Source organism: Oryctolagus cuniculus, chromosome 9, assembly GCF_051225735.1.
Source record: "Oryctolagus cuniculus isolate XC-2025 breed Fujian yellow rabbit chromosome 9, ASM5122573v1, whole genome shotgun sequence".
NCBI classification, from domain to species: domain Eukaryota; kingdom Metazoa; phylum Chordata; class Mammalia; order Lagomorpha; family Leporidae; genus Oryctolagus; species Oryctolagus cuniculus.
Genome location: NC_142875.1, coordinates 123890369 through 123907858, shown reverse-complemented (window position 1 = coordinate 123907858; position 17490 = coordinate 123890369). Strand labels below are relative to the sequence as shown.

At 38.0% G+C, this 17490-nt stretch overlaps 1 protein-coding gene across 3 annotated transcripts in view; it reads left to right on the top strand.

The window, feature by feature from the left end:
• ITPR2 (inositol 1,4,5-trisphosphate receptor type 2) overlaps positions 1–17490 on the top strand; it is a 536564-nt gene that overhangs the window by 434136 nt on the left and 84938 nt on the right. For all 3 annotated transcript variants that reach the window (XM_089304708.1, XM_051850872.3, XM_051850873.3), the window contains 2 exons: positions 1139–1314; positions 12225–12389. In XM_089304708.1, the coding sequence (XP_089160834.1) occupies positions 1139–1314; positions 12225–12389 (341 nt within the window). The remainder of the gene's footprint in view (positions 1–1138; positions 1315–12224; positions 12390–17490) is intronic.

Below are 17490 nucleotides of genomic sequence, written 5' to 3'. Positions count from 1 at the left end.
TAACTGATGTTTGTTTTTTTATAATCTATTAGAATTTCCCTTCTAACTTTTGAGATCTAGTAGCACTCACTATGAATTAAAGGTTTACAGAGAATTCATTTTAAAAGTCCAGAAAATGCTAGGAGTTCAGCAGTACAAAAGCTCTGCGCCCGACACCCTCCAGGTGTTTTTGCATGCAGAAGTAAATTTTATAAATCGTGGAAAGAAGTGTGCTGAAAGATAGAGACGTTATGGAATATTTGCCAAGGGAGATGTTGGGAATTCCCCGACTTGGTGATTCCTCCCTGGCTGTGTCATCCCAGAGACCCGTGTTTGAGGTCCCAGGCTGATCCAGTCAGCCCAGGAATGTTGCCCCTGCATTTACTTCTGCAAGTGCACTGCCGTGTGACCTTCGCGGGGGGATTCTGGGAATCCACATGTCAGGGCAGATGTCAGTGAGTGTACTTCTTTTTAAAGGAAAGATATTTTTAAACCTCATTTAGGGGGAGTTCCAAAGAAATTATGTTTCTAATGGAGTTCATTTTGAAACATTTGGAACTTGTATTTTCTAATAATGAAATATGTTTTTTAGAACTTGAGCTGGCCTTGAAATACACACACTCATACATATAAATGTGTGTGTGTGTGTGTGTGTGTGTATACATGTGTGGTTTAACAGCTAAACCTTGCATCTATTTTATAAAGATTCTTCAGAGAAATATATACTGTGGAAACTTGGTAATAATGGAGTGAGATAAGGTATGAGTTCAGTGCAAAACTACCTGATTTTGTATGATTTGTCCATACTGCTAAGGGTCATTCATCATAAATTTTGGATTAAGGTTTTCCATTGAGATATGCCTATCAAAAGTAGTTAGGAGATTGCTTTCCGGCGAAGGCAAGACTTCATGGAAGGAGCATTAACTGCTGAGTATTTAAGTAGCCTGAAATTAATCACAGACTTTCTGGAAATTTAATAATGAGTCATGTGCTTAAAGACATTTCCTCAAAGTGTAAAGCATATGCCTTGGGGTTTTTTGAGATTCATTGCCTTACAGCTTGACGTTTCATTGCCTTAGCTTATCAAGATGAGCAGCGAGTATTTCAGCATCTTTTAGTTTCCTTCTCAGTAAAAATAAACTTCCTCGGCTTTCTACAGGTACACTTTCTCCACTGTTCTCCATTCTTCTGTGGATAGCAGTTGCCATCTGCACATCCATGCTGTTTTTCTTCTCCAAGCCTGTGGGTATTCGGCCATTTCTTGTGTCGATAATGCTGAGATCAATATATACAATAGGTTTGGGGCCTACACTCATACTCCTTGGAGCAGCTAATGTAAGTATTTACCTAACTTGTACTATTATAGAATTAGTTAAAAGTGCATTAAATATAAAAGAAACATAATTATATGCATTATTTCATGGATACACACTGAATTCTAGTTTTTTGTGAATCTACATTAACCAGAGTATAATTTGTAGATTCTTTATTTCATCTTGAGAGGAAGAAAAAACTGACATATAAAAAGTTGATATATTTAAGAAGGTAGCATTTGGGACATGACCCAGTTCTGCCATCAGTTTAATCCAATTCAGTTTGAAAGCCTTCTGCATCCTATACCCAGAGCTATTGACAAATGACTCTGAGCCACTGTGAACATCCTAAAGTTACTTGTGAATCATCCAAGAAAGATTAGATTGTATCCAGTAGAATTTTGGAAGTGAGTGTCTTTTATTAAATGACCTAAGAAAAGGATTGCTGTATGAGAAAATATGAAATTGGGCTCTTTTTATGTAAACAAATCCTGTAAATTTGTGAAAGATATAGATAAAATTAATATCTTTTCACAAGATTTTGAAATATTATAATAAGGAGGCACATTTGACACTTGAATTAGGTACACTTAGAATAAGTAAGTCATAGAACTATTTCAAAAAGCACATTAACATTTAAAGAAATTATTCTACCCAGAAATAAAAATTTGAAGGGAATATCCAACTTGATCACAACAGAGCCCTGAAAAAGTTTCATCAGACTGTTGAAATAGCAAATGTCCAGGCAAGAAAATAAGTATTGCTAATATCTTTGCTGAATAACGAAAGCACTCTCTATATCCATTGTTGGGTTTCTGATGTAATGTTCTATATTTTGTTTGTCGTTAGTCCTTATCTCCCCTCCTATATTAAACAGTCCTTAAGGATCATGACTGATTCTTCAGTGACTGGAATGCCATAGGTCCTTAAAAACATGCAGTGAATTTTATCTTTCTCTATTTCTGACTGTTTATTTTATTAACAATTCTTCAGACATAGGACTTGATAAGTATAACAGTTCCCAACATACTAGAACATTCAGCTAACTACATTGCCAGTTATTCTCAGTCACTCTCCACCAAAGAAGTGTAGTTTATATATACAGACATCTGTCGGTAAAGAGTTTTGTAAAATGCCATGTGCTGTTCCATAAATTTATTGAGAATATACTACTCTGTAAGTTGTTACGTTCATATATAAATAATCCTATCCTCCTCCTCCTTCCACTTGGCTCCAGCTTCATACTTGACATTTGCACACTCAGGAAGTGTTTACCTTAATGGAACCTGTACTCTTCGTGCTTTGGAAATAAGCTAATTTTGTGATATTACCCATAGATCAGAGAATCTTCATGCATTTTTCACATTTTTCTGAACCTGTGTATTTTTGTCCTTAGAAAAATACATTTAATGTTGAATGATATTTTAAGATTTATTTATTTATTTATTTATTTATTTATTTGAGAGAGTGAGAGAGAGAGAGTTCTTCCATCTGCTGATTCACTCCCCAAATGGCGACAATGGCCAGAGCTAGGTCGATCCAAAGCTAGGAGCCAGGAGCTTTTCTGGGTCTCCACATGGGTACAGGACCCCAGGCTCTTGGGCCATCTTCCACTGCTTTCCCAGGCCATAGCAGAGAGCTGGATTGTAAGTGGAACAGCTGGGACTCGAACCTCCAATGCCTATATGCAATGCTGGTGCCACAGGCAGAGGCGTAATCCACTAAGCCACAGCACTGGTCCCATGAATGATATTACTTGAAAAGGCAAATAATATTCACAAGCTGTTAACTGACCATCAACAAGACATGAATCCACATGAGAAAATCCACGTTTGATAATTTGAAGCAATAACTAGATAGAGTTGGGCCAAAAATATCAAGCATTTGCTGGGCCTCTGTCCTGTAAAAGATACTGAAAATGCCAAGAAGTGGAGGTTATGGTTCCCACCATCTAGAAGTTTATGCTTTGGACTCACTGATTTGTGTATTCTTTGTCTATGGACCAAGAGTATATAAAGAATAGTATTTTAATGTCAATTGAGGGAAATCAAAAATATTTAATGTACTTTTCTTTTCCCCTTGTTGGGTACAATAACAAGAAAACTTCTGTCTGGTTTGGTGAGAGTAATTCCACCATTTTCAAATGACAGAAAAGTCTTTTACATCATTTCTTTTTTTAAAACTTTTATTTAGTAAATATAAATTTCCAAAGTACAGTTTATGGATTACAATGGCTTCCCCCTCATAACTTCCCTCCCACCCGCACCCCTCCCATCTCCCGCTCCCTCTCCCATTCCATTCACATCAAGATTCATTTTCAATTATCTTTATATACAGAGGATTGATTTAGTATATATTAAGTAAAGATTTCATCAGTTTGCACCACATAGAACATAAAGTGTAAAATACTGTTTGAGTTCTAGTTATAGCATTAATTCACATTGGACCACACATTAAGGACAGAGATCCCACATGAGGAGTAAGTACACAGTGACTCCTGTTGTTGACTTAACAATTTGACACTATTGTTTATGGCGTCAGTAATCTCCCTAGGCTCTAGTCATGAGTTGCCAAGGCTATGGAAGCCTTTTGAGTTCACCGACTTTGATCTTATTCAGACAAGGTCATAGTCAAAGTAGAAGTTCTCTCCTCCCTTCAGAGAAAGGTACCTCCTTCTTTGATGGCCCTGTTCTTTCCACTGGGATTCATTTTTATTCGCAGAGGTTTGTTTGTTTGTTTGTTTTTTCTTTTTTTTGCCAGAGTGTCTTGGCTTTCCGTGCCTAAAATACTCTCATGGGCTCTTCAGCCAGATCCAAATGCCTTAAGGGCTGATTCTGAGGCCAGAGTGCCATTTAGGACATCTGCCATTCTATGAGTCTGCTGTGTATCCCATCATTTCTTTTTTTTTTTTTTTTTTTTAAGATTTACTTATTTATTTGAAAGGCAGAGTTAGAGAGAGAGGAGAGAGACAGAGAGATCTTCCATCTGCTGGTTCCCTCCCTAAATGGCTGCAATAGCTTGAGCCGGGCCACGCCAAAGCCAGGAGCCTTGAATTCCATCTGAGTCTTTGAGGTGGGTGGCAGAACCTCCAGGTGAATTATTGGAGAGCTGGATGAGAAGAGGAGCAGCTGGGACTTGAACTGGTACCCACAGCCACGGTTGCAGGCGGTGGCTCTAATTGCACTACAATGCCAGCCATCATACTTAATTTCTTTGTAAGAAAGAATATGAGTTAGATTTATCTATTTATTTATCTATTTATCTGTCTTACTAACTGTATGAATTTGTAGCTACTCTAACCACCTTTACTGCATAAAACATCTATTTATACAAATGATACATTATGGTCTACTAGACCAGCACAATTTGGCCAAAGAAAATAACCAGTTTCAATTTATAACAAACAAATGCAATGTAATAATTATAGTGTTGATATTATATGTAGTGACAGAAAAGATTTATAACTTTATTACTGTGTAGATTAATATATTTAAGCAGTGATCAACATTTAACATAAATTCATTACAAAATTATCTATGATTTACCATTAAAATAAATAAAAACATGAACCAGTCTATACTTAGATTTTAATTTAAAATTTATTTTTAAAATTAAATTAAAATTTTTTAACATAATTTACCCTTAAAAGTTTCCATTTTATAGCAGTTGAAATTATAAATGCTAAAATTATATACATCAGACACAGGGAAAACAAAAGAAGACATCTATCTGACAGCTTAGCCATAATAAGAATCAAAAGTTTAGGTGTCAGGAAAATCAACAGACACCTGTATCTCATTCCTCTCGTCAGTGAAAAGATGGGAAAGCCTAGTCTGTTCCCACTAGGTTGCTGAAAACATCAACTGGGAAGATTAGTGTGGAGATTTAGAAAAGAACAACGGCATGACAGTGACACAAAAGTAATAAATGGCCACCAAGGATCTAATATGTAGAGCACCATGTGGTACTCCAGTAGGTTTGTGGAAAAATGGAGTGAAAAGATATGTTTATTTTGGTGCAAAAAGTTTTTGGAATCCATTATCATGTTTTATATTATGCACTTCCCACGAACTTTGTGCAGACTCTTGTATTTAATTGTAAGACGTTGGTGTCACATCAGCAAGGGGTTTGTATTCGGGCTCTCAGAGAGTTAACTGCTTCGGAACTCCGTCTTTCACGTGGTCAGCAAATGACAGAAAACCTCTTTTATGGAGAAAAAAATCCATTGGGGCAAAAAAACCTTTTGGTTTGAACTAGTTTATCATGTTATGAGAGTTACCTCAATATTTGAAATGGTAAAAAAAGTTACAAATGTTTTCCCTCTGTTACAGCAGTTTTGTTTATTGGTGATTAAAGTTAATATATTTTTCTGATAAATGTGAGCATATACTTTTAAAACTTGGATTCTATAATACCATTAAAATTATTTGTAAACCTCATTTTAGTATCTGTAGCTTTCCAAGTCACGTGGATGTTAATCTCTTTAACACTCCACTAGCTTTTGTTTCGATTTTCGTGTATTTTAAAATTATAAATAATAGTATAGTAAATATCAGTGAAAGACAGTTTAATATCTTCTGAACACTTAGCTGAAAACTTTCTTTCTTTTCTAGTTGTGCCTGTAAATGTGTAGCTTGTTTCACAGTATTTGCACATTGCTTCTTTCTTACAGTCATTTGTAATGGGGCACTATTTCCTTCTGCTAGAACTTGGTCTCACCATCTTGCAGAGAAGAGGGGCTGATGGAGTTGAGCAGATAGCTAGTCTATCGCCAATAAAACAACTACTCAGTTTAACAGTGTCACACTCCTAGTTACTTACCTGTAGCTGGTGTTCTGCGAGGTCTCGTGTTACCGCTGATCTCTAAGGCTGAGTTGCAATCAGAGGTTCAGTTAACATCCACAGATGCGGGGGTCTGTTCTGATGGTCTGAACATTGCCGCTCAGTCCTTTGGTCATGTGCACACACACACATTCCTTTTCCTGTTCTGTGGTCACCACATGCCCCTGATGCTTTCGGTGTTCTGCTGTAGAAACAGAAAAGTGCGCCAGTTCTGTGATTGAATTTGGTGAGATAGGTAACTTTTTGTGCCACTTGTGTGTACTGTTTTGTCAGTTCAGAAGATTTCCAGTGTGACTTTGACTGCATGCAAATTTTACCCTACACATTGACCTTAGGACCTTATCCTGCCCAGGATAAAACACTACTGAAATGGAAATTTTTAAGTCAAATGATTTTGAGCTTTAGTATGAAGGTTAATTTACATGGTTAATAAAAATATGATAATGTAGTTGAGGCTAATAAATTGTGCAGTTACTTCTTAGTAATTAAGTAGACAGTCTTTTTGTTGTTGTTCTACAGTTTATTCTGGGAAAATAGGAACAATCTAAGATGAGGGTTGAATTCCTGTTCAAGGACCAAGTGCCAAATAAGAACAAAAGAATAAAATCAAGAAATAGTAGCTATAAATTCCTATGATCTCATAAAACTTAAATGGCATCACACAGAGTCCCAGAGCTGTGAGGTACCTGAAGGATTCTTCACTTCTAGTTATTTTATTTTGATTTTGAAGAAAACAGAGTCGTATAGAGACCACAAAAATTTACTGAAGCACCAGGTGCTTGGGCCCTGCACCCCATGGGAGACCAGGAAAAGCACCTGGCTCCTGGCTCCTGCCATCGGATCAGCGCGGTGCGCCGGCCGCAGCGCGCTGGCCGCGGCGGCCATTGGAGGGTGAACCAACGGCAAAGGAAGACCTTTCTCTCTGTCTCTCTCTCTCACTGTCCACTCTGTCAAAAAAAAAAAAAAAAAAATTTACTGAAGCAGGTAATTAGTGGCAGCACCGAGACCAGAGTCCAGGCATTCCGACTTCTGACTCAGTACCTTTCTACTGAACAGTCTACAGACATATCAACAAACGAGTATATTTGACAACATTGCTTTACTATATGTTTTATTTGCCTGGTTATAATTAATGAGTTTGCTTTAGTATACTTTCATTAACAAAGAACATTAATTTTGCTTTTGGTTTTAGAAGGCCCCATGGGTCAATCATTTGGATGGAGTAGAGCTTCTTCTTCTTTTTTTTTTTTGGACAGGCAGAGTGGACAGAGAGACAGAGAGAAAGGTCTTCCTTTGCCGTTGGTTCACCCTCCAATGGCCACCGCGGCTGGCGCACTGCGCTGATCCGATGGCAGGAGCCAGGTACTTATCCTGGTCTCCCATGGGGTGCAGGGCCCAAGGACTTGGGCCATCCTCCACTGCCTTCCCGGGCCACAGCAGAGAGCTGGCCTGGAAGAGGGGTAACCGGGACAGAATCCGGCGCCCCGACCGGGACTAGAACCCGGTGTGCCGGCGCCGCTAGGTGGAGGATTAGCCTAGTGAGCCGCGGCGCCAGCGAGTAGAGCTTCTAAGAGTGGCTGGCTGGAAAGCTTACGTTGATGGTGTTGCTCCACTCTCCCTCATCCCCCTGGCCCCTCACCACCACTGTCACAAAACAGCCCATCACCAACAAAAAATATGCCGGGATGGGGGAAAGGCAACAAATATGTATGACAGAGTAGTGGTCATTTGTTTTGGTATTTTTGTGCTGAGTCATCTTTCCAGCACCAGCTGAGAGCTGTGTGCCCTTTGACCCATCTCCTGTTCCTACGCACCCCCCCCCCCCACTGCTGTCCGTAGGGACCCTTGCAGGTATTGACATAATGGTATTGACATGGAAAGGGAGAATGTTCTTACCACTTCCTCATCCCCCTGTGAATATTCTTACTTTTCAAGAAAAGTGCTGAATTAAAACAATGTGTACATTTCGTGGTGCAAGGGAAACCAAAGTCAGCTTCTCTCCTACCCAAATCACTGACTCTTGAACTTCTTTCTTCTTGGCTTGAGCACTTCACAACATAAAGATAAAAATTTCCCTCTTTCTGATCCCTATAGAAATTGTGTCGACTCCATTCCACAGAACAGGAACATGTCCATCACATGCCGGATCAAGGTTCAAAAATCCCTGAAAACAAGTGAAGTCAGGCTCTATTTTTCATGTGAAAATGGTGGAAACTCATAATTATTTAATTATTTATTTATTTTTCGACATTTATTTCAAAGGCAAAATTATTGAAGGGGAGAGACAGAGAGAGAGAGAGAACGAATGAACTTGTGTGCACTGTTTCACTCCCCAAATAGCTATAATGACTGGGACTGACCAGGACAAAGCCAGGAGCCAGGAACTCCATATGGGTCTCCCACATGGATAGCAGGGGTCCTGTCGCTCCCCGTCTTCGTGGAGGAACGACACAGGACCCTGCGCTGTTCTTTTGTCTGCTCAGCCCTCCCCGGGTTTGCTGCTGGTTCTTCCCGGGTTGGCTGCCGACCCTTCCACCTCTGTGGAAGGGCGGTTCCCCCTGCCGCTTTTCCCCACTTCCGCGGGGGAGTGGCACACCGCCGGCCAGCTCTCTCGGGGGCTGCACAGGTGTTCCTTCAGATAGATGTTCCCCTTAGATGTTCCTGGTGCATGTTGTCTCTCTCCTCCTTTATAGTCCTCTTCCACCAATCCCAACTCTGCTACCCACACGCCGAGTACGCTGCCCTCCTCCAATCAGGAGCAGGTCCTACAGTTTATTGGTTGAACTGGAGGCAGCTGTGTAGAAGCTGTTTCTCCCTTCTCAGCGCCATATTGTGGGAGAGCAGATGCATAGAATAAGTCTTAATTCCAGTAACTTAGTCTAGTCCGAGTTGCTCCCCACAGGGTCCAAGCAGTTGGACCATCTTCTGCTTCCCAGGTGCATTAACAGGGAGTTGGATCAGAAGTTGGATATGAGATACTGTTGTCACGTAGGCAACTTAACCCACTGTACCACAGTGCCTGCCTCTGGACGCTGTGGGTTCCCCCAACCTGAAAACCTTTCATGTAAGGAATACAAACTTCATGTATTTCATAATCACAGCTTTAGGGACATGGCGATTCTTCCTACCATGCCTGCCCTGCCACTCATTCTCCCACCCCTCTTCTTCCTCCCTCTCCTATTCCCATTCTTATTTTTACTAAGATCTATTTTCAATTAACTGTATACACGTAAGATTAACTCCATCTTAAGAGTATGAAAAATAAAACCTGTTCCTCAACAGTCGAGACAAGGGTTGTTCAAAATCATTGTATCACAAAGGGTCAGTTTTGCTTCTGTAGATTACCTTTTAGGTGCTCTATTACTTATCACAGGTCAGAGAGAACATATGGTATTTGTCCTTTTGGAACTGGCTTATTTCACTAAGTATAATATTTTTCCATTTTCATCCATTTTGTTGCAGATGACCAGATTTCCTTTTTTTTTTTACCACTGTGTAGTATTCTTTGGTGTACATATCCTGTAATTTCTTTATCCAGTCTTCAGTTGATGGGCATCTGGGTTGATTCCCTATCTTAGCTATTGTGAATTGAGCTGCGAGAAACATGAGGGTACAGATAACTCTTTCATATGCTAATTTCATTTCCCTTGGGTAAATTCCCAGGAGTGGGATGGCGGGGTCATATGGTATGTCTGTATCCAGATTTCTGAGGTATTGGAGACTGTTTTAAGCAGAAATGTATCCTTGCTTCTCTAATATTTAGAACTGAAATGTGTTGTTCTTTGCAAGAGTTTGAATTCAGTGTTTTTTTTCCTTTGTATATGGAGGTTGTAAATAGTTTTCCTGCATAATTTTTTATGATTCACTCTGTGGAATTAGAGATCAGGAGACAATAATAATTTGTCTTAAACATCATTTGTCCTAAAAAATCAGGATTTAAATATTTAATTTTCTTTTTAATGGAACCTATTTCCATATGATATTGAGGAACAATAGTGGGTGAACCAAGGTAAATGCTACAAATTATATATTATATATAGTTATATATAATATAATATATAATATATAAATTCTATAAATATAAAGAGCAAATTAATAAATATTACTAGACCTAGACACAGACCCTCTGTTTTTTACCATTTTCTTGGGTGTTTACTGCCAAATACTTCATTGAGGTCAGTACCTTGTATTATTTCCTGGTTTTTAAATAATGACTTTGTATAATAGTAAACCTTCTCTTGGACAGTAATTATAATGCTATTCAATTTATTGCAGCTCTGTTTGGTAATAGTGTAAATATTTGTGATGAAGCACTAAGTAGTGAAGTAAGACTTTGGCTTTATTGAATTTGTTAACAAGATGATGGAAGAAGTGACAACATGAGTTATCGAGGTGGGGAGGTGTTCAGCAGGGCAAGATTCAGTAAAGGTTTGGCCTTCTGTTCTTTGCGTTGTTGATTTGGGTGGCTCTCCACAGTGTGGAAGAGTAACTCATTTGTCATTTCATCTGTAATGATTTGGACTTAAGGAAGTTGAAGGGAAAGGTTTTCAGCCTCCAAATTTCACATCTGCATCACAGTATGATGCTCCTTCTTATCCTACTTAAAATCATCTGTAAGCCTTTTTTTTTTTTCATACATTTTGAAAAAGATCAACAGTGTGTTTCAAAGAGCAACCTATTTCCCCAAACTCTCTGGACATTTGCAGATTAAGATGTTTCCATTAGATAACCTAAAGAACTCAGGGATCAGTTAGGACGGGTGACCTATGAACTTTGAAATCCGTGATTCTTCCCTGGGTGACTGAGAGGCAGAAGTGGCTCTTCAATTTGAACATAATGCAGTGATTCTAGAACCCAATAGATGGCACTGAGATTGTGGTGACGGTTGCTTTGTAAGTCAGTGTCCAGATCATTGTTATTGTCGAAGAATCTCAATCTCAGTATAGGCTTCCATATTCCAAAATCCTGCCACAGAAGGCAAAATTAAATATAGCTTGAATATCAATACCCTATGCACTCAGAGGTCTGATAAACACCTCAAAATGTTAGTTGAAAAATTAGCACATATAAGGTTTAGAAAATAGATACATGTATTATATTTATTTTAACCCAGAAACATAAGGATATTTATATTTTTCTTACGTATAAAGTAAGCTAAATGCAAAAATAATTTAATGACTTAATTGTCTAATTCCCAAGGGGCTGGTATCCCATGTGGGTGCTGATTTGTGTCTTGGCTGCTCCACTTCTAATCCGGCTCCCTACTAATGGCCTGGGAAAAGCAGTATAAGAGGGGCCAAGTGCTTGGGCCCCTGCCACCCACATGGGAGACCCAGAAGAGTTTCCTGGTTCAGCCCTGGCCATTGAGGCCTTTTGGGTACAGAACCAATGGTTGAAAGATCAATAGATCTCTCTCTCTCCCTCTCTCTCTCCCTCCCTCCCTCCCTCCCCCACTCTCTCTCCCCCCTTCTCATCTCTCTCTCTTTCTCTCTCTCTCTCTTTCTCTCTCTGTGTCTCTGACTTAAATATTTCCAAAATAAATAAATAATAAAATAAGATAAAACAGTAGTCAGCGGAGAAATTCTAGGATTAAAAAAAATCAATGACAGATCTCTGAATATTTTCTGAAAAGACATTTTTATGTTATCAGCACAATAAAAACAATTTTATCAATGCTTTTAACATTAATATGTAACAGAGCAAGTATTTCAAAAGTTGTCCTATATTAAATGTTTCATAGGTATTATGTCACTGGATCCTCTGAAGAGTTCCATGGGGTGGGAATTCATTTATTACAATTTTTCATCAGATACTATCAAGCCCTGCAATTAGTAGGTTTATATTCAGGTCCATCTTGATTGCACAGCTGTGTGTCTTAACCTTTCTTCTGACTTTGGATGGAATTGTGAAGAACATACATTCTGCATGTAGTGCCTTTACATGCCTGTTTGCTAGCATTGCTGAAAACCTGCAGAATGAGAACTCAGGAAAGAAAATCATAGACTCAGCAAATAATGGTTTTTGTGCATATCCTGCTGTTTTGTGAGTTTCAGGACAAATCAGTCAAGTCTCATCTGTTCCTCCCTCTAGCTCTGTAACAAAATCGTGTTTCTGGTGAGTTTCGTCGGGAATCGTGGCACGTTCACCCGAGGGTACCGCGCGGTCATCCTGGACGTGGCGTTTCTGTACCACGTGGCCTACGTCCTGGTGTGCATGCTGGGCCTCTTTATCCACGAATTCTTCTACAGCTTCCTGGTGAGTACATCTTTCTGGGGACAGTCATTGCTCAGAAAACACACAATGCTGCTGCTGCTTCTGCCCCATCCTTTGATTTTTTTTTTAAGAAGAGCCTGACATTTAGAACAAAATCTGTTACTTTTAGAATTTCCTAGGAAAAGTATAAATTATTATCATTTGTAGTCTTTTCTATAGGAAACAACAGAGGTAGTGGGATTTTCTGTTTTGTCTCTGAGAAGCAACCAACCACCCAACCTGCTGACCCAGGCTTCAGATGAGATTATTTCTGGTTTGCAGCCAAATAACATCTTCTCTTACATTTAAAGATTCTCCAGAAAAATGGGAATGTGAGGGTGCAATAGGTGTATGTTTACTTGGATGCTAAAATCGTGGTTTTGTGTATGATATCAATTATTATATGTATCTTTAAATGGGACCTAAAAAACAAAAGCATGGAAAAGCCAGCCTGGCAAGATGACTTGTTTTAGTTTGAGGCTTAATGTGTCATTGTTGTTAAATTTATTTACATAAATGTCTCTTATTAAATGGATGTTTCAGGTTTTTCTCTAGAGTTATTTAGTTTTCCTGGTATCAGTTTTCCTTTCTAAATACATGCTGTACTGTTTTAAAGTCACAGACCAGGAGGGGAGTCAGTAAAACTACATGACAGTGTTTTGAAATTGGAAGCACTGTAGGTTGGCACCGGGAGGCTCTCAAAACAATTTATTTATATCTGCAGCTTATGGTTGGCATGCAGTGGAGGACACTGTCCAATAAAATGATTCCTGAAAACAAGTTGGAGATCTAAAAACATTTTGCTAACCTAGTTTGCTTGGTTCACAAAGGACAAATCAGCACCTCCTGCTTCCCCAGTAGCTAGCATACCCCTGGAGGAAGACAAAAATGAGGCCGGTTTCCATTTCCCCTCAAACACGTGGAAGGGCCACCGGGCAGAGTAGATTTGCTTATTAGATTTTGGTACAAACTTATCTTCTGGGCATTTGAGTTGGATCATTCAGTAAGAGATTTGTTTTTCTGCTCCAGCATTCCAAATAGACTCTCTATCTGCCCAAGCCCAGGCACACCAGAAAAATCCCATTTTTTTACCTGCCTGTGAGATATGAAGTCCTATTATACCCAGCACTTTTAGTGGACTGTGAAATGTAATGTTCTTTAATTTTTAAACCACTTTCTTAAGATAATGGTGGACATACAAATAGCCCGCTAAAATATACAACTTGATGAGTTTATCAAATTTTTGTGTTCAACCATCTTATTTATAAAAATGGATAGGAATAATTTAGAAGACCAGTAAGACCAAGATCCATGGAACAGATAAATTAAAAAATGTTTGCAATGATGTATGTAAGTCTCTATGTTTCCTAAGGAAAGTATTTTACAAAACAAAACCATATTCAAAGTATGAGACATGTTGTTAGTAGGAATGTTGCTTTTATATTTATTAGCCCTTTTCTCTAGTTTTGTTTTCTTCTGGTCTTTTGTCTTTTTAGATATTACAATACTGATACCAATATTCTAATCTCAATTGAATTGTTTGAAATGAGAATATAGTCCATTTTGCTGCTTGGGGTACTATAAGGAAATTCTAACATGTATAATGTTAGATTTTAGATTATATTAAATATCAAAAATGGTATTTCAGCATATTTTATTTTTTATCTTATGTTTAATTTTTTAAATTTTATTTAAGGTATACAAGTTTCATGTATTTCATGTATACAGATTTGGAAACATAGTGATATTTCCCACCCTACCCTCCTTCCTGCCCATGCTCCCACCCTTCTTCCTCCTTCCTCTCCTGTTCCCTCTCTTAATTTTTACAATGATCTACTTTGTTTACTTTATGCTCATAAAATTAGCCTTACATTATGTAATGAGTTCAAAAATAGTATGAAGAAAAAAACACTATTCTTCAGCAGTAGACACAAGGGTTGTTCAAAATTATCAAAGTTCAGAATGTCCATTTCACTCCTATATAATACATTTTAGGTAGTCTATTAGTTACCACAGATCAGGGAAAACATACAGTATATGTCTTTAGGAGACTGACTTATTTCACTAAGTATAATGCATTCTAGTTACATCCATTTTTTTGCAAAAGACAGGATTTCATTCTTTTTTTACAGCTGAGTAGTATCCCATAGTGTATATGTACCATAATTGATTTCTCTACTCATTAGTTGATGGACATCTGGGTTGATTCCATATTTTAGCTATTGTAAATTGAGCTGCAGTGAACATGGGGGTATGGATAACTGTTTCATATGTTGATTTCTTTTCCATTGCATAAATTCCCAGGAGTGGGGTGGCTGGTGATATGGTAGATCTATTTTCAACTTTCTGAGGTATGTCCATAAATGTCTTCTACAGTGAATTGTACCTGTTTACATTCCTACCAATAGTGGACTATGGTACCATTTTCCCCATATCCTCACCAGCATTTTTGTTGATTTCTGTATGAGAGCCATTCTAAGTAGGCTGAGGTGAAAGCTCATTGTGGTTTTGATTTGCATTTGCCTGATGGCTAATGATCCTGAGCATTTTTTCATGTGTCTGTCAGCCATTTAAATTTTCTATGTTGAAGAATATCTGTTCAAGTCCTTTGCCCATTTCTCAACTGGATTGTTTGTTTTGTTATTGTTGAGTTTCTTGAGTTCTTTATAGATTAGGAATACTAATCCTTTATCAGTTTTATCATTTGCACATATTTTCTCCCATTCTGTCAGCTGCCTCTTCACTTTGCTGAGTGTTTCCTTTGCAGTGCAGAAGCTCCTCAGCTTGGTGTAATCCCATTTGTCAATTTTGGCTTTGATTGCCAAATTTGTTTCTGTGGTCTTTTCCAGGAAGTCTTTGCCTATACCAATATCTTGCAGAGTTTCCTCAATGTTCTCCTCTAGTAATTTGATGCTTTCAGGTCATAGATTCAGGTCTTTGGTATTTTAAGTTGATTTTTGTATAAGGTATAAGGAAGGAGCCTTCTTTCATGCTTCTGTACATGGAGATCCAGTTTTCTTAGCACCATTCTTTGAAGACTGTCCTTACTCCAGAGATGGATTTTAGTTCATCTGTCAAAGATTAGTTGGTTGTAGACACATGGACTGATTTCTGTAGTTTGTATTCTGTTCCATGGTCTATGTGTCTATTTTTGTGCCAGTACCAGGGTGTTTTGATGATAACTGCCCATAGTGTGTCTTGAAATGCCTCCATCTTTGTTTTTGTTGTGTAAGATTGCTTTAGCTATTCATGGTCCCTTGTGTTTTCATATAAATTTTAGCATCGTTTTTTCTAGATCTGAGAAAAATGTCCTTGGTATTTTGATTGAGATCACAGTGAATCTATAAATCACTTTCTGTAGTATGGACATTTTGATGATATTAATTCTTCAAATCCATGAACATGGAAGATTTTTGCATTTTTTGTGTCTTCTATTTGTTTCTTTAATGTTTTGTAGTTTTCATCATAGAGATCTTTCACCTCCTTGGTTAAATGTATTCCAAGGTATTTAATATTTTTGTAGCTATTGTGAATGGGATTGAGAAGTCCTTTGTCATTCATAGTATTGTCTATGTATACAAAGGCTATTGATTTTGTGTGTTAATTTTATATCCTGCCACTTTACTAAACTTCTTTATGAGTTCCAGTAGTCTCTCAGTGGAACTTTTGATTCCTTTATATATAGAATCATGTCATCTACAAATAGGGATAATTTGGCTTCCTCTTTTCAGTTTTGCATCCCTTTGATTTCTTTTTCTTGCCTAGTGGCTATGACTAAAACTTGCAGTACTATATTGAATAGCAGCTGTAAGAGTGGGCATCCTAGTCTTGTTCCAGATCCTAGTGAAATGCTTCCAAGTTTTTTCCATTCAATAATATGCTGGCTGTGAATTTGTCATAAATTGCCTTCATTGGGCTGAGGAATGTTCCTTCTATACCCAGTTTGTATTTAAGCATATTTTAAACATAGTCTATATCAATTTTTTTTAAAAAATAGATTTACTTATTTATTTAAAAGTCATTTACAGAAGAGAGGGGGATTCAGAGAGATCTTCCATCTGCTGGTTCACTCCCTAGATAGCTGCAACAGCTGGAGCTGCACCAGGCCAAAGCCAGGAGCAAAGAGCTTCATCCCTGTCTCCTGTATGAGAGGCAGGGGCCCAAACACTTGGACCATCTTCTGCTGCTTTTCCCAGGCCATTAACTGTGTTCTGGGTTGGAAGTGAAACAGCTGGGACAGGACCGTTGCTATATGGGATGCTGAAATAGCAGGTGGCGGCATTACCCGCTACACCACGACATTGGCCCCAATGTTTTTTCTTGAATATGAATTCAAGAGAGTATCATTTCTTTGCCCAGCATAATAAAATAGCACACTCTAGATGTATCCTTCAGAGAAAACAAAAACAAAAAAACCTGCCCAGTGTCAATGTGTTTTGCAATTCCAAGATTGTGATTCTGTATGCCTAGGAATATGCATTTTAAGCAAACATCCCAAGGACTTCTCAAAGCTACACACTTTCTCTAGAGCAGACACAGACCACATTACCAGACCTTTTCTTTAAGTCACCATTGAGTTCACAGAATGGAAAATTTCCTGTTAACTTAAAAGCTTAAACAATTTGAATAAATCACAGTGTCAGCAGTTTAAAGCTGAATTTGCATCAGTTAATTTATCTATACTAAGTATTATTGACTTGATTTCTAAAGATAGTTGCCTTGCCAGGAGATAAAAAGATAAAATAAACTTTTTAAATTTGTTCATCATAAAATATATGTTTCCTAGGGTGAACAAAAAGGTTAGTATTTATCTACTCAGCAGTTATTTGCAAGAGTCCAATTAAATTGGAAAGTAACTATGTAAAGGTTGGTACTCAGAAAAACAGAGTACAAGGCTCCTATGTCTGGGAAAAGCATTGTATCACAGATAATGATCATTTCAGTTGAGTTCAGAGATTCTAATTCTTGCCCACAGGGAGCAGAAGACAAGCCAGCTATTCTAATCTCAAAAATACTGTTGGTTTTCATATATTTACACGTTTTTAAAAATGAATGTTGTTTTATTGCTGTTAACCAGCTTTTTGTAATAAAACAAGTACTTGGC